This window comes from Myodes glareolus, chromosome 8, assembly GCF_982192425.1.
Source record: "Myodes glareolus chromosome 8, mMyoGla1.1, whole genome shotgun sequence".
In the NCBI taxonomy this organism is placed as follows: domain Eukaryota; kingdom Metazoa; phylum Chordata; class Mammalia; order Rodentia; family Cricetidae; genus Myodes; species Myodes glareolus.
Window position 1 is genome coordinate 30,554,324 of NC_142033.1, and position 22,659 is coordinate 30,576,982.

A 22,659-nucleotide genomic window follows, 5' to 3' on the forward strand; every position below is an offset into this window, starting at 1 on the left:
GACGGAGCGGAGGAGGAAGTTGGTGGTTGCTAAGCGACTGGGCGCCGCCAGCGTGTAGGTCCCAGAGCTAGCGTCGGAAACCGCTCTTCTTCCGGTCTCCCGGCAATAAACTGGTTTACCTAGTGATTAGCACCCCTACTCCAGACGAAAGGCGGCTGGAGGAAGAAAGCGTAGGATTCAATAGGGACTCACCGAAATTGTCCGCCCAAAGCGGTGCGACCACTATGGTCAGGCTGCGGCGGGGCGACAGAATTCGGGAGAGACGTATAGTCCATAAGACGGTAACTTAGAAACCTTCGGGAGTCGCGTGAAAGAGGCAGGTAGAGGCACAGCTTTTCATGGGTTCATGCTTCAGAATTGCCATTTCAGGATTTGGAACGGTGGTTGGAACCAGGGGCTGACTCTGGTGCGGGCGCAAATGCTAAGGCACTGTTTAACCTCTTCGAGATCCAGTTCAGGAAAGAGGGTTGGCGCCTTATCAGGTGAGAATGCCCAGTTCTGAACTGGATTCTACGATTTATGTGGATGTCACACAGTAAACTACTTCTTGGAGGACTTCCTTCAAGTACTTCTGTAAGTTCACATAGCCAGTCTACATTCTGGTTCTAAAGAGTCAACTTCCGGCTTTTGGGCCGGAGGCTCTCTCACACTAGACTGGGAAAACCGGGAAGTCTCCACAGGGACCACTATCATGGCTGTGCAATTTGATGGGGGCGTGTCCCTAGGCGCCGACTCTAGAACAACCACTGGGTCCTACATCGCCAACCGAGTGACTGACAAGCTGACCCCTATCCATGACCATATCTTCTGCTGCCGCTCGGGCTCAGCAGCTGATACCCAGGCCGTAGCCGATGCCATCACTTACCAGCTTGGTTTTCACAGTATCGAGGTGAATAAGCCTCCACTAGTACACAAAGCCGCCAGTCTGTTTAAGGAGATGTGTTACCGCTACCGAGAGGACCTGATGGCGGGGATCATCATTGCAGGCTGGGACCCTCAAGAAGGAGGGCAGGTGTACTCAGTTCCCATGGTGGGTATGATGGTAAGGCGTTTGCCATTGGAGGCTCTGGGAGCTCATAAATCTATGGCTACGTTGATGCTACCTACCGGGAAGGCATGACCAAGGACGAATGTCTGCAGCTCACTGCCAATGCTCTCGCTCTGGCTATGGAACGGGATGGCTGCAGTGAAGGGGGTGATCTGCTTGGCAGCCATTCAAGAATCTGGGGTAGAACGGCAGGTCCTTTTGAGAGACCAGATACCCAAATTCTCCATTGCTACTTTACCACCTCCCTGAATTCTAGTGTGCTAGGGTATAATAAGAGATATTCATACTGATGCAAAAGTTAATAAACAGTTTTGCAAAGAGAAAAAAAAAAAGAGTCAACTTCCTTGGGTGGCGCTGGAGAGCAGGCCCACGCATGCTACGGAAGTGCTCTTACCATCAGCTACACAATCAGTACCAGACTGTACCTCTGAGCACTAATCCTTTAAGTATTTAAGTACTATCCCACTCTTACAATCCTGAGGCCAGAAATCCTATTTACTTTGCTGTCACTGCTTTTTATGGTAATCGGGGAGACCTGTGTCAAACCTCCCTTCACTTCCTCCAGAGTCAACCCCAGGTTATCCTAATGCGGTTGTTACCCAGTCGTGTCGTGTCTCGTCCCGCACCCCCGTCCCTGTGGCCCCCCCCTCCGGTTTCTCTGTATAACAGTTCTGCTGGCTGCCCTGGAACTCGATTTGCAGACCAAGCTGGCACAGAACTTTGCCTGGAATTAAAGGTGTACGCTACCAGTGCGCCACCACCACCTGGCTGTTACTCAGCTTTTAAGCCAAATATTTACTTCCTATTTGTTGTCTGAGTCAAGGACTGAAACTGTCTAGCCAGTGGTCATATGGTGCCTGCCAACTTTGTGTGCCTACTGTAATACATCATACTGAACTAAGATCATTTTGGATCATGAGTTCACAAATTTCAGCCCATGGTTGGTTGGTTTGTTGTTTTGGAACCTTGGCGAGGAAGAGCATCATGGTGGGAAGCTTGTGGTAGTCATTAAGCTCACTTAATGATTACTGGGAAGCAAGAAGCTCCCAGTCCAAATGTGTCCTTTAAGAAGACACCCTGACTAGGCCCCACCACCTCTAAACAGTGTCAAAAGGATCTTTGGAGGACAGCTGGTGGACATGCACTAGTGTGTCTCCATCTTTGGGAATTGGCATTTTCTTCATTCATCAAGTATTTCAGTGGCATGTGTATGCCTGTCCTAGAAATTGACCGTTGCTGAGATAAAACAAGATGTCCAGTGTACTGGGGATATGTACTTCCTAGCTGGAAGTGATAAGCAATAAACAAAGATACAAGGTCGATGTAAGTTTTAGGAAAAACTGAGGGTGATGACTGAGAATAAAAGGAGACATTAATCCCCCTCTTTATTCTCTGTATTTTTCCTTAGAGATCAGAAAGTCTATTGAAAGTACCTTGTCACTATTCCATATTGGGGTCATTTAAAGTACTGAAGCTAATTCATAGTCATTTGCCCAGCACACACAGGGACCTGTGTTCAACCCCTTCAACAGGGGTGGGTGATCCCACAAAAGACAAAAATCAACAACGAAAACCAACCTCCTCACACACACAAAACCACTGGCCGTGCAAACACTACAAAGGACTGTTTAGCAAAGACTTACTAAGGGCAGAAATTCAACTTTACTCATCTTTGCATCCTCAGGACCTTGTACATGTTATAGGGTATTTGTGGGAGGTCTCCAGAGAAAGAAAAGCCATGGTCAGTGTACATGATTACTTAATAATTCCAGGTCAAGCATGGTGGCCCCTAGCCAGAAATGCTAACGTCTAAGGGTAAAGACATTTTCCGTCTCAAACAGAGCAATCTTGTACTTCCTTTTGTTCTAGTTTATCCTTCAACAGACTTTTACTTGGTCAATATTCAATGCTACTTCCTTTCAGAAACACTCGCAGAAATAATTTTATCAGCTACCTGGGCATCTCTTAGCCCAGTCAAATTCAGTCATTATGTAGGCACTCAAAAGCTTATCTGTGTATGAATAAACTGGACCACTTATGATTCCTGGGAAGCTTCCACATATGCTAGTTTACACCACCCATCCCATGAGACAAGTGCTATTTAGGCCCACATCATCCCAAAAAGCCTTTTATATGCTGGGACCACATGTTAACCTGTTCGAGAGATTCCCCTCTGTATGCTGTGAATGTTTTATTACCATTGGTTAATAAAGAAGATACCCTAGCCTATGGCAGGGCAGAATATATCCAGGCAGGAAATCCAGAGATGAATATAGAGTAGGTGGAGTCAAGAGACACCATGTACCTGCTGAAGGAGACAGATGCACAAAAACTTTCTGGTAGGCCACGGCCTCATGGTGATACATAGATTAATAGAAATGGGTTAATTAAAGATATAAGAGTTAGTTAATAAGCCTGAGCTAACAGGCCAAACAGTGTTGTAATTAATATAGTTTCTGGGTGATTATTCAGAGTCTGAAAAGTCTTTGCCTACACCACAGCAGACAAACAAATGTAGCTGAAGTCCTGGTCAGGGTGGTTTTCACGGTGAGCTAGAATTTTATTTTCTATACAGTTGTTAAAAGGATGTATTATACTATAGTCATTTGCCAGGTTTACATGTTAACTCACTTGATTTTAGATTACTTATTGAAGCAACAAAAATCTCACATAGATTTACAACAAAAATTTAAAAACCAGGCAGGGCTGGGGATGTCGCTCATTTGGCAGAGTGCTTGCCTAGCATCCATAAAAGCCTGGGTCCAATCCTCAGCACCATCTAAATCAGGTGGTAGTGGTAGGAAGATCAGAAACTCAAGGTTACCCTGGGCTGTAGATCAAGTGTGGGGCACACTTGGGCAACATGTCAGTGTCTCAATAAATAAAAACTGTACCACTCACTCAATGTTCCTCTACAAACCAGGGGAATGAAAAACGTTTATGCATTTTAAACAAAACATACTTTCAAATGCAAATGATTATACCAAGGACTTACACTGCATATTAAAAGAAACTAAAGGGGGCTAGAGAAATTGCTCCATGGTTAGGAGAATCCACTGTTCTTTCAGAGGACTTGCATGAGTCCCATCACCCATACCAGGCAGTAACTTCAGCTCTAGGAAACTCCTGACACCTCTGGTCTAAAGGCACTGATATTTACATGCACACAGCCATACATGTAAACATATTTAAAAATAAAAATTTGAAAACAAATGGTCAAACTGATGATGTAATAGATGATTCTGTTAACCAATCTGTCCATGCTTAAAAATAATTTTCACGTACCATAGTTAGGTGGGGTCTAACTGTGGGGTAGTGAAATATCAACACATCAAGCAACAGTAAGCCTGTCTAGATGTTTAAAAAAAAAAAAACACCATGGGGGCTGGTGAGGTGGCTCAGCGGTTAAGAGCACTGGTTGCTTTTCCAGAGGTCCTAGTTCAATTCCCAGCAACCACATGATGGCTCACAACCATCTGTAATGAGATCTGGTGCCCTCTTCTGGCTTGCAGACATACATGCAGACAGAAAACTGTATGCATAATAAATAAATCTAAAAAACCCAAAACTGTAATTCTTTAATTTCTAGGAGACACCTAGGCATAGCAGAGTGAAACTGTGATGGTTAAACTTCATTGTCAACTTGACAGGACTTAAAGTCACCATGGAAACACACCATTGGATGTGTTGGTATTTTCAGGAGAGCTCCCTGAGCCAGGATGAGTCACCTTAGATGTGGGTGGCACCATCCCATGGGCTAGACCATGGACAGAATGAAAAGCAGAGTGACCTAGCAGTAGCATTCATTCCCTTTTCTGCCCCTGGGAGCATGACTAGGCACTCCTGCCAGCAGGACTTCCCCACTGTGAGCCAGAAGAAATTCACCCTGTGGTTAGTATCTTGTCACTTGTGTGCAGAGTAACTAATACACTGTGAGAGAAACAAAGTGTGCAGCATTTCTCTAGTTGACAAGCCAGCAAAGAACTGTTATGCCCACCATGTCTGTTTTATGGAAACTGAAGATGATGAAGCCCAAATAACCAGTATTTTACTTTTGGGGTGTGGGGGAGAGAAAAGGGGGGATTGTTTCCCCGGGGAAAAAAGTGATTCCTCCTTCCAGAGCCTTGTGCATGCCAGAGAAGTGCTCTGCCACTAGACTATCTCCAGCAACTTTTTGCAATGGGAGCTCCTTTGGCCAATAGCCTTTAAGATACCAAATGGCAAAAATAGGAGAACTCAGTCTTCTGGTATATGTAGGAGGTGTGGCAAAGGCCGACATTGGACTGCTAACAATCTCAAAGTAGATGGCACCAACATCTAAGAAAAAGGCTGAGAAAATATGGTAAGTTTTAACCATCTTGATGTCTAGCTGAAGTAACGGTTGACTAATTACACCCTACAGGGTCCAAGCAAGTAGATTATAAGAGGTAGTATCTGAATAGGTGAAAGGTGAAAGGCCCTAAGGTTTCCTCACCACTGTAGAAACAAAGCACAAACTTAGCTGGAGTCACGTAGCTGTGTACTTTCTTAGATAATGACTTGGAGTACAGACCATGCAGTGAGAAGAGTGTATTGTTAGCATAAACAATACTAATATTTTAATTTTCAATCAAATAGTGAACTATAGAAGATCAAGAAGTAACCACTGATTTATAAAAAGTCATTATTAGCATTTAGAAATAATGAAAAGTTACAGGTGATTATTATTCCATATGGATGCTGGGAACCAAACTCAGTCCTCTGCAAGAGAGCCACACTGATTCTTCAGCAGACATAGCTCCAGCTCCATAAATGACATTTCTTTGCTAATGTTACACAACTGTCCAACAGTGACCATATAGTGGGTGATATCTAGAGGACCATTTTTTCAGTAGTTAGTTGAACTGATTTCTCTGATGTGAAATCATTGTTTGAATTCTTTCCCTTTTAATCCAAACTAGGAATGTGTAACTTTTCTCCTAAAAGGTAAATTCTTTCTTTCTTTCCTTTTTTACAAATTGCATTCTCTGATTTTCTTGTCAGCTTGCTTTAAAGATATCCACGTGTTCAATATGCTCGCTCGAAGTTTGGCCCACACCAAATGATTGTTTAACCCAAATATCTGAGCAGCAAACTGGGCGGATCCTTCTGGAGAGAGTATAGTTGAACAGCCAAGACCTGTTGATTCAGAAAGGAAAAGGCAGAAGAATGAGTTGGTAGCTTAAAAATAAATAAAAAACAAACTAAAGGATAATAATAAACCCAAGCTCTTATTTCTTAGAGATGCATATTAAACATATAGATGTAGAATATTAAAATTAGTAGCCTGTAATGTGCAATCAAATATTAGTAGATGAAGTTGGATAGAGACATTGAGGTTGCATCTTGAAGTTTTGGGTCTACACGCAGTACTGATCATTTTCAGGGTCTTACCACTGGGCAATCGAAGAGATGACCACACATCCTGAGCACCCCAGTCTGGTGTGATGGGGGGACAGCTGATAACTGGATATGCAGTGTTACCAGACATCACTGGGCCCAAACCATTGCTTCTGCCAGCCACGGCGACAAATACAGTAGGTATGCCATCCCCTAGGGAATTACAAGATAACCAGGTAATTTGTTTTGGTGACAGTAACATCAGGAACAGAACAATCCTGGGCAGGTAAGATGGCTCTGTGGGAAAAGGGGACTTTGTTTCCAAGTCTGATGACCTATGCTTAACCTCTGGAACCCAGATAGTTGGAGAGAATTGACTCTTGCAAGCTGTTCTCTAACCTACATGCATGCTCATGGCACATGAATCTGCACATACTTATACAATAAAAATAAAATAAAATCCCTCAGTAATCTGCAATGGAAAAAGTCTCTAAAAGATAGTTGCATATACATATTCAAAATTAAAATTCACTCTGTTACATAAGTGTACAGTAAATAATAACCTAGGTAGAATAGGTCTAGCCATTTTTGAGATCAATGGTATAAAGGCAATGTTGTCAAGTAGGTGAGGGAATGTATGGTTCATAGCTTCCTTCTGAAGACCCCACCATGTTGAGCTGTCCTTCAACATGCTGCCAGTACTCATTTAAAAGTGAGTAAAAATGTTGTGGCTACTTCCCGAATACACAAGATCTGGGTGCTGGGATACATATAGTAAAGCACCCACAGCTAAAGTGCTTAGGGTGCTTGAGACTATAGGCTCGATCATTTCCAGCATCAAAAATCAAGAGCCAAAGTGCATATACAAATTTCAAACCTGACATATTTACATAGGGTCTTATTCTAGTCCAGACTCAGCTCGACCCTCCAACTGTTAGGACTATTAAGTGTGATACCTGTTCTGGGTTTTATGTGATGTTGTATATTGAATCCTGAATTTCTTGCATGCTAAGTAAGCACTCCACCAACTGAGCTATATTATAACTCAATCTGTGTTTCTGGATAAAGAATCCACGTCTTCATTAGCTTATTAAAAGGACCGGGAAGCATTCCTCTCATGATTAACTATACTTCTGTAGTAGACACTGAAAGAATCAAACATTTTTCCCTAGAAAAGTTTTCTTGTGAAAACAGACCTCAGTATTTTAGATCAATGATATCCTATATTTATTCTTTTATCCTATCATTTATTTAATGTCCTATTTCATGAAACCATAGCTTTCTTTCTTTCTTTTTTTTTTTAAATTATTTATTATTTATTTGTTATGTATACAATATTCTGTCTGTGTGTATGCCTGCAGGCCAGAAGAGGGCACCAGACCCCATTACAGATGGTTGTGAGCCACCATGTGGTTGCTGGGAATTGAACTCAGGACCTTTGGAAGAGCAGGCAATGCTCTTAACCTCTGAGCCATCTCTCCAGCCCCATAGCTTTATTTCTTATTTCCTTCTAAGAAAGCTAACAAAGAGAAAGGCCCTAGGCCTCATACAGCCAGGTAAGGGGCTCCTTTTCTTTTGAAACACACCAGAAACAATGCTCAAGGGGCGTTGATAATTAGACAAGGAGACTACACATCTTTACAGGTGTAGTTTGCTTTTTTCATGCCAGAACATCCCAGGACTGGAGCTACAGGTGGTTGTTGAGTGTTCTTAATCAATGAGCCACTTTAAAACAAACAAACAAAAAAAACAACAAAACTATGTGTGCCTGCATGAGTTTATTGGCGTCACAGGCGTGCAGGTGCCCAAAGAGGCATAGGATGTCTGGTACCCTGAAACTGGAGTTATAGGCAGTTGTGGGATGCCTAATGTGGGCGCAGGGAATTCAACTGAGACCTCGTTCCAGCCCCTTCACACCTGTACTTTAAGTTCTTGCTCCGCATTCTTTCACAGGTTTCTAATGCATCCCTGGAAATAAGTATAAAGCACAGGCACATGTGGAGGCAGACAGATGGGAGCGTTTCCACCTTGACTAAAGATCAGAGTGTGAGCTTACTTTTACTCTTTCAAAGTTGGTGACCACAAGTGTGGCTACAAATAAGAAACCCTGATCTAGGGTATGTTTACGTGGTGTTTTAGATATTAAGATGGTCCAGAGAATGAGCCTATTCCTGCTCCTTCATTTTAAAATAGGGGGTTTGACATAGGGAGTGGCTGCCTACAGGACACTTGGTCTAGGTTGTGTTTGCTGCATATCCATATCCTGCCTAAAACATCAAATGCTTTACTCAGGAAATAATGGCTTGATGTCTAAAGTTTGAATCAAGTAACTGTGCTGGTTGTCCTTTGTGTCATGTTAAAGCAATCTTTTGCCTTCTTTCCCCCCATTTTTATTAGGGTATAAAAGTATATGAAAATTAAATACAGGCGAATTGAGTATAGGCTGAGCTGCCGTCCAGATACTACCCTATGTCTCTGTGTTTCTTTCACATCTCTGTTCCTCCGACCTAACATTTCTAATCACACACCCTACCCTGGAATGTACGAACCAGCCGGCTGGACCACAACAGAAGTCACCCAAAAGCATGGCTTATGGCAAGGCATGCCACATGATTTTCCTTGGAAATATGGAAAGGCTCTCTTAAACATTATCATTTATTTATAATTATTCAAAAATAATATTTTAAAACCTTTTATCAAAATCAGAAATAGCCAAAATTCCTCATTTATTTATAAAGTTTACCTTCATACTCTGCTTTAATCCTCAACGTCTCATCTGGTCCTTTATGGGCAGATGTCACTCGGAGTTCACATGGAATCCCGAAGTTTCCACAAGCCTTCTTAATTTTCTCACAGTGACCAAGGTCAGAAGCTGAACCCATCAGCACTACAACCCTGCACTGACTGTCTGACTTCAGAAGCAACTAGAGGAGAAATGGGTATGAAAAAGACAAAAATGGGTACCACAAGAAGTCAGTGTAAGAGAGTATCATTTTTTTCTGTGTGTGTGTGTGTGTGTGTGTTTGAGCACGCGTGCGCGTATGTTGAGCTAGGGCGTTACATAGCTGAGGATGCCTGTCAATTCCGGATACTCTTGCCTCTTTGCCTCCAGCACCCAGACAGCTGGCTTCTCTATCTTTTCCTTTCCTTTTTTGAAAGGGTTGTGTCTGTAGAGCCACGGATGACCCGAGCCTTACAGGCAACTGAGCATGATTTTCAACCTCTGGTTTCCTGAGTGCTGGCTCACAGGTGAGCACTGTCACACTTGGTCTTATGCAGTCCGGGAAATCAAACCTAGGGCTTCATGACTGCTAGGCAAGCACTTGTCAACTAAGCTACAGCCTCAGCACATAATTTTTGTTTGTTTGTTTTATTTTCTGAGACAGGTCTCATTATGTAGAGCAAGCTGGCTTTAACCTCAGAGATATGCCATCTCCCTTCCAAGTGCTAGGATTAAAAGTATGTGCCACCATGCACACTTGGCATTTTCTTTCTGAACAGACCAAAATTAAGCAGAACAAGATCGCTAAAGTCATAGTAAGAATCTTAGACAAAGTGGCACACACCTTTAATCCTAATACCGAAGAGACAGAGGAAGGTAGATTCCTGGGAGTTGGTGGCCATCCCGGTCTACATTTCAAGGTCTTGTCTCAAAAAAGAATGAACACACCCCAGACCTCTGTATGATGCATAAATTTGTTTAACTTAAGGTAGGGTCTGAGTACACAGCTCAGGCTTGACTCAAACTTGCAATGTTACTGCCTTCTGGGTCCTAGGATCACAGGCATATACCACCTTGCCTGCCTGCCAACAGATAAGACTTTTTAACCAGACAAATTATGTTTATTAATTAATGAAGAAGATAATAAGCATTTTAATATTCGGGGAACAATAACAAGTATTTCATCCCAGGGGTTTTAGCATTCTGCTGAACCTTTAAAGCATAATCAACCAAATTAGGTTAGGTTATAAATTTGTCAGTTGGCCACTTTGTGCTCCATCTACACACATAAGTTGGAAATAATCTTCTAAAAAGTGATTATGATTCATAATCAATCCCATTCAACTTTCATGGATTCACAGTCATAATACCATAAAAATGAAAGTGACACACAGAGGTTAGAAACAGAACCTCAGGCTCCCACACGAGAACTGTGAACGGCATGAACTCAACAGCAGAGAGTTCTGGTAAGGAAGCACGGTTGGCACCACCTCTAAAGCTCTTCCTTTCTTTCAAAGTCACTGAAAAAAAGATACAAAATGGGCTGTCGTGGCACACGCCCTTAATCCCAGCAGAGATCTGAAGCTAGTCTGGTCTACAGAGGGAGTTCCAGGATAGGGTCCAAAACTACAAAGAAGCCCTGTCTCAACAAACAAACAAACAAACAAACAACAACAACAAACCCCACATAGTTTCACTTAATCAGGTTGCCCACACTGGCCTGGACCTTGAAACTTCACATCTTGGCCTCCAAAGAGGCTGAGACGTCAGCATCCTGGAAACACTGTCTGCTATGCACAAACGTGTGGCGCGCAGAGGACAGCACAGATGCTCCTCAGGCGCCAGCCAACTTTTCCCTTAATTTAAAACAGTAATTTATTTTTGTGTATATGTCCACACAAATGTGGAAGTCAGAGAACACTGGATTTGACTTTTTCGTTTGACCTCTATTATATGAGACTTTGCAACAAGTGATTAAACCACTGAGCCATCTTGTCGTATCTGTCTATCTCTTCTTTCTTCTGGAGACAGGACTGTCTGTGGCCTGGAACTTCCCAAGTATGCTGGCCACCATGGGAGGCCAGGGATCCTCCTGCCCTGAATCCCAACCTTGGGACTGATTACAAATGCCACCACATCTGGCATTTTCTTGTTGTTTTATATGGGTGCTGGAGAATAAGAGCCAGGTCTTCATGCTTCAAAGCAGGCAAACACTTTAAAAACTACTGAGCTACTTCCTCAGCCCAATGATGCCATCAAATAAAGAAACCTAACGTTTTGTTTATTGCAGGTTTACTAGAGAAGAATTACCTCCACTCGATCTGCAACCCACTCAAAGTTTTTCTTTACCATCTGGAGTCCTTCCGGAGTTACTTCCTTGAGGTCACGGTAAGACTGGAAAGTAAAATACAAAGTTAGATAATCTTATCTTGCTATCTTAAAATACTTGCTTAAGTAGAGCTTATAACAGGTTTGCATAATGAGATCTGTCTGAAAATGCACCCTGCTGTACAAATGTTTTTCCAATAAAAAATTTCTGCAGCAAAGTTTTGCTTTTCATTTAAGGTCAAATGCTTTTATTAGCAATTACAAGTAACTGACTTAAGCCCTTGAGACTTGCTATGTAGAGTCCCAGATTTGTTACTTAGTCTTGATATTGTGAAGATACTTATTAGATAAACAAGGACACTTGCTCCTTTCCTGTTTAAGAATCAAAAGATGACAAATAATACAAAAACCTGCTTTTGTAGGTTAAAAGTATTCCACAGGAGAGTTCCGTCTACTTTTACTTTTTGGTACTGAAGGCTGAATCCAGGGCCTTGTGTGTGCTAAGCACGTGGCCTGCCATTGTGCTGTATCTCCAGCAGAGAGAAATGATTTTTGAAGGCAAACACTTAACAATATGTCAGACTAATATCCCCTTCCCCTCACCACTGCCACAGCTTGATATTACAAAACACTACATACCTGTTTGTCTTTCTGTTGGCTCCGATCTCCCGATGGCCAGAGTCTCCAAGAATCATTATCAATAACATCAGCAAGAACAATCTGTTTGGTGGTTATATCAACACCAAATTCAATCTAGAAGTAGCACATTACCAAGGAAATGATTTGAAAAAAAAGCACACACTACTAAAGCCACTTCTTATTTACAACCTTCATTTTTAAACCTTATTTTATCAGTACCTTCATATCAACCAGCGTGCAGTTCTGGGGCAGCCAGGCTTTCTCCAGTATTTCAAAAATAGCTTGTGTAGCATGACTCATGATGTCCACTTCAGTCTGGCCTATAGCAAGTCCAGCAAAACAAAACTGTGCAGCAATGAGTTGCTCCTCAGACCACTGTGGATCGTTATTGGCATCATCCTGAGAATAAGGCAAAGCAGTACAAGTTCATTTCATCTTAGAATTTCGAATTTTCCAGAGAAAATAAACTTCTCTTTTTCCTGGAATGTGTTCCTAAGAATTGAAATTTTCATTAGACAGTGGTGGTGCACATCTTTAATTCCAGCACTTGGGAGGCAGAGGCAGGGGAATCTTTGTGAATTTGAGGTCAGCTTGGTCTACAAAATGAGTTCCAGGACAGTCAGGGCTACACAGAGAAACCCTGTTGGGAAAAACAACAACAACAAAAAGAATTGATATTTTCAATACAACTAACCTCTCAGAACATCCTAAGATTCAACTTTGTCTATTTGAATTTTTTTTATTTGTGTACTATGCTACATGTGTGGAGATGAAAGCAAATTCTGCTTCTCTGTAAGAGTAGTTAAGTGCTGAGCCACCATTCAGGCCCTAATTTGACTACTTTTACACACACAGTTTTTCTTTTGAGGTCTATGTGTGTTTTGCCTACACATAATATGCCATTTGTATACTATGGTGCCTACAGAGGACAGAAAAGGAAGTTAGATCCCCTGGAATTGGAGTTACAGGCATATCCGAACTACCATGTGGATGCTGGGACTTAAACCTTGAACCAGTGCTCCTAACTGCTAAGCCATCTCTCTAGCTCCTAATTTGTTTACTTTTAATAGCTCTTTTAGGTCCTTTAGATAAGACACTTATTCTAGGTAATTAAATACTTAAACCAAATTTGTCCTCTCTCTGTAAAGCAATTTTTATGTGATGAATGTTCTGTCTTTATATATGTGCATCACGTGTATCTACTTTGGATACAATGTCAATTTTCCTTTTTAATCAATTAATAAAATGTTCATAATATAATTAAAATTATAAAACTCCAAGTACTTGGGAGGTGGAGGCAGACAAATCTCTGAGTTTGAGGCCAGCCTGGTTGAGAGTTGAGTTCCAGGATAGCCAGGCAGGAATACACAAAATCTCAAAAGTCTCAAAAATCAACAAAACAAAATCAAAACACCTAGGGACAGTGTCTTATTACATTGCCCAGACTGGCCTTGAACTAGTAGTTTTTCTATGCCCCTTCTTTCCTTTCATTTCTCAGTAAGTATGGGTATTTTCCCTGCATGTATACCAGAAGAGGCCATCAGACTTCCTGGGACTAGAGTTAAATAGTTGTAAGCCACAAATGAGTACTGGGAGAGAACTTGGGTCCTCTGGAAGAATAGTCAGTACCCTTGACTGCTGAGTCACCTCTTCAGCCCCTGCCTTCATTCCTTAAATACTGGGCAGGAATACAGGTGTGTACCACCAGGCCCACCAAGCATCTAAATCTTTTCTTGCTGTGGGACAATGGTTTTACCCTGTAAAGATTTGTTTCTTGTATTTGTTTAATAAAATGCTGATTGTCCAGTAGCCAGGCAGGAAGTATAGGTGGGACGACCAGGCAGAAAGTAGAGGTGGGGCAATGAGAACAGGAGAATCTGGGAAGAGGAGAAAGATTCAGTCTGCAGTTGTCATCCAGATACAGAGGAAGCAAGATGTGACTGCCTCGCTGAAAAGGTACCAGGTCACATGGCTAATACAGACAAAAATTATGGGTTAATATAAGTTATACGAGTTAATTTAAGTCACAAAAGCAATCACCTTGAAGAACATCTCCACTTTTGGTGGGTAAAACTTATACCCCTCTTTTACACCAGGGTTCCTTTTGAGAAAAGATCCAGTTGCTATTCTTCGGCACACCCATTCAATTGGAATCATTTCACATTGGGGTGCAATGAAAGCAGTCTCCCCACATTTCTTGGTGAAAGCAGTTTTGATACCTACATATTGATGATAAAAGGGTAAAAATCAATACATTTTTCTTTAAAGGTTAAGAAGACCTAAAGAATAAAGTTCTCGTTCTTTTATTTTCTTTCCTCTTTCAATTTATTCTGATATGTATACCCTGCAGGGCCAGCTCCCTCTTTACATGGTTTCTGGGGGATAGAACTCAGATAAGTTAGGCTTGCATTGGCTTAGTCATCTCAAAACAAAACAAAACAAAACAACCCAGAAAAACCTCTATCAAAAATAAAGTTCACCATGGGATTAGAGATGGCTCAGAGGTTAAGTGCTTATTGCTATCCTAGAGGACCAAAGTTTGGTCCCTAGCACCCATGACTGGAGGCTCACAATCCTTCTAACTCCAATTCCAGGGCATCCAATGTTTCTGACCTTTTATGGCACCTGCACTCAAATTCACATTCCCACATGTAGCATACTTTGTGCCGTAACAAATAAAGCTTGCCTGAAGATCAGAGTGCAGAGCTAAACCACTAGAGGCCAGGCAGTGGTAGCTTACGCTTTTAATCCCAGCACTAGGGAGGTGGAGACAGGAAGGGATATGGCAGCGGGGAGAGAGAAATATAAAGCGGGAGGAGGCAGGAGCTCACTGTAGTCTGGAGATAAAGCCAGAGAAGGCAATCTGAGGACAGGATTGCCCCTTGGTCTGAGCATCAGTAGCGGTAAAAGGTCTCTCTAGTGACTGACCACTCTGCTTCTCTGATCTCTCAGTTTTCATCCCCTAATATCTGACTCTGGGTTTTTATTAAGAACAATTTGAATTCGTGCTACACCCATACACAGATAATACATAATTAAAAATAAGATCATATTGTGATTCACTCCTACACTCTGAAGATACTTTTTCTTTTAATGTTTAAAGAATCCTTGAAATAGCATCTATCATATGTGCTCTTCCATTTTCTGCTGACTGTAACTGAAAAGCTAAGCCAAGAGCTGTTTAGGATGGGAACTGTGACTCTGGAAACTAACGACCTCTCTGATGACAGTTTAAATGTACATTTGCTCTAGGGCTGGAAGGGTGGATCTGCACTTCTTGCTCTTGCAGAGCTGGGTGTGGTTCCTAGCATCCACAAGGCAGTTCACAACCACCTCCAATCTAGTTCCATGGGACTAGAAATCCTCTTCAGAAACCAGAGGGCTCATGCATGCATGTGGCACCCCCCCACACACACACACCAGCTTCAGCACATACACATAAACTTGGAAAACAAAGCCTCATGACCCAATAAATAATAAAAAAATTCTAACTCTCCTCCTTCACTTCAGTATTCTGTATACTGGAAGAAGAACAGCTTTTCAAGGTGGACCTCTTAACTAAGTTCAGTCCAGGCACTTAGAACACAAGGACAGGAAGGCACAGCTGCTCTCTTTAAATACTTAAGTCTCAGCATTTAAAAGCAGAAGCAGGACTGCCTCCAATAGGCAGAACAAAGAGCAACTGTGCAGCACTCCAGGGAATAAATTCAGGTTATTACTTAGGGCTGCTAACACCAGGAAGGCTTCCTGCAGAGTTAAATTCCCTAAGGCTAAAATGGCCTTGCAGAAGAAAATTACACTGGTCAGTCACAGGACTGAAGACTAGAGGAAATTGTTAGTTTATTTCTCTTAAATTCTTTTTTCTTCATGGGAGGTGGGTTTGAATGCTTGTTCCCCAGTTGGTGGAACTGTTTGGGATTAGGTGTGGCCTTGTTGGAGGAGCTTGGCTTTGATGTTTCAAAACCCCAAGTTATTCCCAGTTAGCTCTCTCTGCCTTTTACGTGTTGTGCTCCAGTGCCCCGCCTGCCTGCCACCATCAGGCCACGACCGTCATGGACTCTACTCTCTGGAACTGTACACCCCAAATTAAATACTTTCTTTTATAAGTTGCCTCAGTCATGGTAAAAGAAAAGTGACTAAGACTGTGGTCAATATTGGAGATTATATCACCAAATCAATTAACTGTTAGAGTGAACTTTAAAGACTCTTGCCTTGATTTTACTATATGCAACTTAGCCCATGAGACATTCCCAAACAGGTTAACTCAAACAGCCATCTCCCAGAGAAAAAGTCAGTTACCCACATTTGATGTAGTAAAATACACAGGTAATTATAACATGTTCTTGACCCAAATAATTTCTCCCCATGAAAACGACCAAAAAGACACAAAGGGAGCGCTCACCGGCACCCTGTAGCAGCTGAAAAACACAGCTGGTAATCTTATTGGAGATTGCAGCTTTGCCTTCCAGGTGGTTCTTTCTGGCTGCGTTTCCCGCTGTAATCTGGTCCTTGGACTGCAGAAGGACTCTTCCTGGACTATCTAACAATTCATAGACTTCTTTTGTCTTACCCTCATAGAGTTTTCTCCCAATGTTCAGTACTGTGGAAATAAAATAGAATTATATCAGATTCAGGAAGATTTCCTAAATATCAAAGAATCAGCTAAAATGTTGAATCACTGTATGGACAGTGATTAATATAAAAAATTTATAAAAACCATTTGCATAAACCTTATACTTTTCAATGTAATTTTCTCATGTATCACCACATAATTTTGTTAGTGTACTTATGTTAACTACAGATTAGAAAAGTAAGGCTCACAAAGTTGATGTTACACATTTAGTATATGCAGAACTACAAATAATCCCAAATCTTCTGAATCAACATTGTGCTTTGTCAGCTTGTCTCTGAGCTAAAACAACTAAAATTAGTGTAACCATAGTAGTTGTTGTAATTTACAAAAAGCAGCTCAGGAGAGAAAGATGTCATGTGACAGGCCTCAGGTGGAGGGGTTTTATATTGGGAGAAAGTGAACGGGAAAAGGGGGCAGGGGAGACTGGCCTCTGGGTACAGGAGTGGCAGGGAAGGTAATGAATGTGCACAGGAGGTGCTCTTAGTGGCTACAACTGGGGACATACACCCCAAGGTCTGGCCAGTACAGATACCTGAATACTAGCAGTACTATTTTTGTATACACAACTACAATACATTATTTAAATTAAGTTACAGGAGAAAAATGCTTTATTTTTCCTGACTTTTCTTAACAAGTTAAACGGGAAAATTCAGAATAATTTCTTAATTTCAATTTTTTTTCATTAATTTGTAGGAGGCTCCTTCACTCATTTGAAAAATCTAGTAGGTGGTGGAGGTAGTGACAGCGGAGCTTACACAACATTTAAAAGGTCTGGGCTGAAAGCCTAGTACCCTTCGGGGGGGCCAGCCTTGACCAAATACTTTTCTCCAGAGTGGAGGTGTGGAAATTTAGAAATGTACCGAAAATTCGCCCGTGTTTAATTTTCTAACAGGTTAATATACCCCTAACCCCAAAAGGTAGGAGTAAAACAAAAGACTGCATTTACATACAAATTGAAAGTTCTGGGCTACATTCGGACACTCACGCTCTAGACCCCACACCCTAGACCAGCCGCTCCCCGGGAACTGGAACTTAGTTGGATCCTTAGACTTTTGTTTCCGGTGGGAACCAACTACTTCCCAGTCCCGGAGGGAGCGGGAGGAACAGCAGCTGGCCACACCTGCTGACTACAGCCTTGAGAGAGGCTGACTTACAACTAGGTGGGACCTCTGTTTGAGTAACCCTGACTGAACTAGAAACAAGTTCCAGATTCTTTGGGCCTCCCCAGTACCAAATAAAAAACAAATCCCAAACCAAAAGACATTTTTATGAGGTTGGTTCTGAAGCTGGCCCCACCCCACTCCTAGGCTAGACTGGGAGACAACTGCAGGCTTTCATCTATTTACACTAGGGTTAGTTAGCCCACGGGAAAGAAGTACTTCAAGTCTCTGCAGTCAGTCAGTACCCTCTCCACTGGAAAGTACCAGGAAATAAACACAAAAGCATTTTCTTTTTTTCCTGGGCCAGGGTCTCACTCCACAGACCTGGCTAGGCTGGAATGCCCTTTGTAGACAGACCAGGCTAACCTGGAACTCAGAGGTTTCTCTGCCTCTCCCAGACAGGCAGAGCACTGGGCTCCACACTGGAATGATTTGGATGAAAACAAGTAACCAAAGTTTAAAGGTACAGGGAATTGCTTCTCATGTTTCCACAACACATTTATCCCCAGAGCTTTTCCAGGGTATTCGTGTGCCAGGATGATGGACATAATAGCAAATGAAATCTAGTTTCTGCCCTCAAGGGACCCGAGTATTGAAAGAACTGTCAATAAATAAGCAATCATAATAAAAATAACACAAAGTAGGAGAGACTATTTGGGAGACTATGGGACCCCACATTCACAGCAGGACCACCTTACTTGCATCAGAGAAGCCTAGAATAAAGTAAAAGCTGCATGGAGGCCTGAAATATAATCAGAATGTCGCATGGGATAATTAAAAGGGGCAAGATCAAGCAGCAAGTGTGGAGTGGAGCAGGGCTGAGCACTTAGTGCCCCAACAAACAAAAATAAACCAAGTTGATTAGGTCACACCAGCAGCTGGCACAGGAAAACAATTAAGTGTCCAAGAAGGAAATCAATGGCCTAGCGTTGGGTCAGAGTTCTTAAAAATGGATGCAGGAGGCAAACCCTTGTGGGATTAATTTTTTTTGAAATGGACTGCAGGGGGAGACATGGCCACAACCACGTGAGCTGATCTTTGGACTGGACCAAACTATGTTCCTGAAACACTAGTTTTACAACCTGTTACCCACACAGTACACTGACTCTTTCATTCAAACTACCCAGAGATATTCCTCTAAGAGATTTCATCCTTTCTTGTAGTTTAAGACTGTAAAGAGGCCATCTTGTTAAAACTGGGCATGTGGAATTACAGTCTTAATTAGCACTAAATAAATGTAATTTTTCTTTTTTGCCACTTAGGCTTAATTTGATTCTGGGTAGATACTAGTGATAATTTGGTTAAAAGTTTCCACTGTGGGTTAATAATCTAATGTCTACAAGAATTAACAGTTTTAAAAGCCCTGCCTGTAGGATATAGCTCCAGTTTTGGGCTCTAAATTTATTTCTCTATTTCTTTTCTATAACTCTTTAATTTCTATTTATTATAACTTATTTAGCTTTTAGTTTCTAGAACTCTTGAATCTAGAACTTCTTTAAATTTTCTCTCCTTAGGCCGGGCGGTGGTGGTGCATGCCTTTAATCCCAGCACTTGGGAGGCAGAGGCAGGCGGATCTCTGTGAGTTCGAGGCCAGCCTCTAAAGCTACAGAGAAACCCTGTCTCGAAACCCCATCCCGCAAAAAAAAAAAAAATCTGTCCTCTTCCCAGGCCTTCCGCAAACCTCCACAGTAGGCCTGACACATGGCCGCTTTCCTCTGGTCCACTACTCATTTTTATCAGCCATGTGAGTTTAGACTTAACCTGAGAACCCGGGGATTGCTGAGCACTAAGAAAAGAGCAGTAAGCAGACTCAGTACATTTAGAACTGATTTAATACGGAGGACGAAAGGGTTCTAGTGAAGACTTGTTCTTAAAGGAAAAGGGGCTGAGAAGATGTCCCTGCAGTTAATACTGTCTGCTCTCAACTTGCGACCCAAATTCAGTTCCCAGCAGCCACACTGGGTGGCTCACATTCACCTGTACCCCAGCTCCTGCGCAGGACCCATGAGCACCTGCACTCAACATGCAAATAACAACAGATACTCAATGACCAAAAGTAAAACAGGGACTGGAGAAGCCGGCTCAGCAATTAAGATCACACGCTGTCCTGCAGAGAACTCAGGTTCAGTTTCCAGTTCCCACATGGTGGCTCACTCACAACCATCCTAAACTCCAGTTTTAAGGGATTTGAACATCTTCATACCGCTGTCAGCACCAGGGACACATGTCACATGTGATGCACATACAGACATGAAGGCAGCTCTAGTCCCAGGATTTGGGAGAAAGAAACAAAAGTTCAAATCCAGACTCTTATATGAGTTCATGGTAAGCCTGGACCAAATCTCAAATAAAATAAAAAGGCTAAAATGAATTAAGTAGAAAACTAAAAGTTTCTATCCAGTGTTATCTATATTTATCACCTAGTCTCCGGCGATCTGGGGCCCAGTTCCAATCTAGACATCCTGTAGCGAAGGCTTGGAGAACACTGTGGAAGAAGGGGCGAAAAGATTTTGAGAGCCAGAGAAATGGGGCCTGCTGTGAGACTGTCTCCCAGTGAGCTGAAGAAGGAGAGGGTACCAACGAAAATGCCAGAGCGAATGGAGAAGCATCATGAGGCTGCAACCCTACACCAAGAGCTGTAGGCAAATGAGAAAAGCAAGAATCGGGAGAGGCATCTACCTTAATACCAACTGGTTGCCCAGTGCCAAATGGTCAGCCTCGAAAACAGACGACAAACATTCTAAGGGCCGAGTAGGTTATATTTAACATATATGTACATGTAGATAAACACATACATACAATAACAGTTAAAAAGAGGCCACAAATTTAAGGAGAGTGGGAGGGTGTCTCTAGGAGGCTGTGATGGAGGAAAGAAAGAAGTGTAATCACAATCTCATAAATTAAAAAACAAACTACAAAAAAATAAAAGAAAGAAAAAATATGCAGGAAGCAGATGACTGTTAAAAACTAATAAGCGATTTTGGGCATGATGGTGTGTGCCTTTGATCTCAGCAAGATCTGTGAGTTCCAGGTCAGCCAGGGCTATATAGAGACCATATTTCAACACCAACATACACAGAACAAGACCCAAATTAATAGATGAATTCAAACAGAGACAGAGGTCTGACCGGTTAATGGAATTAAATTTAAGTCTTAAAAACAAACATTTTAGCACCGCATTGTCCAATAAGGACTTACACACAACATATTGAGTCAAAAGGTGGCACGTGACTTTAATCCCAGCACTCGGGTGACAGAGTTAGGCGGATCTCTGAGTTCCAGGCCAGCTTGGTCTACAAGAGATAGTTCCAGATCAGGTTACTAAAGATACAGAGAAACAGTGCCTCAGGGGAAAACAAAAAACAAAAAACCAACAAACCCCAAACCAAAAGCATAAAAGCCGAATCTATTAAAAAGGCATTTTACTCCGGTTGTAGGGAACCAGACACACTCCAGACTTCTCAAGCACACCCCAATATAACATTCTCTCACAAGAGAGTAATGGAACTGAAGAGGAAAATTCTAGAGATCTTTTCTAGTTTTGAAGTACAGGCACCCTGATCTCAGAAAAATTCTGGGCCAAAGTCCCAATTAATGAAGCTATAGCACCGCTTTGTTGTTTTTCGCTCTTCGTAAGTGGGAAAGAATATACTGGGGCGCCAACACATTTTACGCCACTATCTAGAAACTTTTATTGTAGCCCACCACAGCGTTTTATTGGCAAAAAGCAACAAACCACCTTTCCGGAGGCTCTTACCAGGCAGAGACAAAATGGTAGCTAACTAAACTTATCAAACAAAATGTGAGAAGTTTTCCTTCGATTTTGGCGCTCTCCAAAGTTATCATGGCACCAAAGCCTACCAGTTAGTACAAATCGGTACTCTCCCGCACCCGTTCCCGAAATCCCAGGCTAGCCTGGACTACAAATCACGCACTTGACCAACACAAAATATTTGGACCTAGAGTCATATTATTAAATTATATGGCTAACCTGAAGGAGATTATTGGCGTATGAATCTTAACAAAATAAACAAAACTTTGGGTTGAAAAATTGTGCTAGATTTTCATGATTGTTTATCACAGATTGTAGGCACTTCGTTAGTTTTAGGCCATTTCTCCTCCGGGGCACCTTCCCACTCTGCTACTTTCCTCCACTCCGGGGAGTTTTCTGGGAATTTCAGGAGGCCCCGGGTGCTTATTGTCCAAAGCACGTCTCCCTGCACGTACACCACGTGTGCAGTATCTGGGCCCATGGCGCCACGGCGGGTAAGGCAGCCAGGCACTGTACCAGGAGGACTGCAATCCGACCCCGCGGCCGCACGTGTCCACGCCAAGCAAGCAACTCCCTGCTGGAGGGTGTGTGTGGGAGGACACCAGCGAGTCAGAAGGCCTGCTACTCACCCTCAGCTGTCGCCATGATCCTAAGAGGGTTGGAGGTGCAAGACAGAGCGGGAAAGTGAAGTAGCGGTCGGTAAAACAAGAACCACCAGACGCTCAGAAGGGCGGGGAAAGGCGGTGCAAGCACAGAAGCAGTCACAAGGTCTAGTCAGTCCGTGCCACCGGGCGACGGGAAATACTGGACTGGCCGAGTCAAGAGGTGGAATAGCGGGCCCTAGGATTGCCGCCGCGCATGCGCCCCGACAAGACACCACTTCCGGGCGGCTCTGCGTCTCAATCCCCAGCGGCGGAAAGTGGCGCGCAGGCTGTGCCCCGCTGGTCGGGAGAAAGTTCTGTGTTGGAGCGTACCAAGTCACCAAGTCCCAACGGCCGG

General features: G+C 42.6%; 1 protein-coding gene and 1 pseudogene across 1 annotated transcript; one reads left to right on the top strand and one right to left on the bottom strand.

The window, feature by feature from the left end:
- The first annotated feature begins 40 nt into the window (after positions 1 to 40).
- On the top strand, positions 41 to 5,136 carry LOC146893818 (proteasome subunit beta type-6 pseudogene; annotated as a pseudogene).
- Positions 5,137 to 5,618: 482 nt separating this feature from the next.
- Positions 5,619 to 22,454, bottom strand: Paics (phosphoribosylaminoimidazole carboxylase and phosphoribosylaminoimidazolesuccinocarboxamide synthase). The gene is made up of 9 exons (XM_085691732.2): positions 22,290 to 22,454; positions 16,498 to 16,695; positions 14,136 to 14,314; positions 12,315 to 12,494; positions 12,096 to 12,209; positions 11,439 to 11,522; positions 9,150 to 9,330; positions 6,461 to 6,619; positions 5,619 to 6,205 (listed from the first exon to the last, which is right to left on the bottom strand). Exons 1-9 carry the CDS (start codon positions 22,303 to 22,305, stop codon positions 6,039 to 6,041), a joined length of 1,278 nt encoding a protein of 425 aa, XP_085547858.1. The 5' UTR covers positions 22,306 to 22,454; the 3' UTR covers positions 5,619 to 6,038.
- Positions 22,455 to 22,659: the final 205 nt, after the last annotated feature.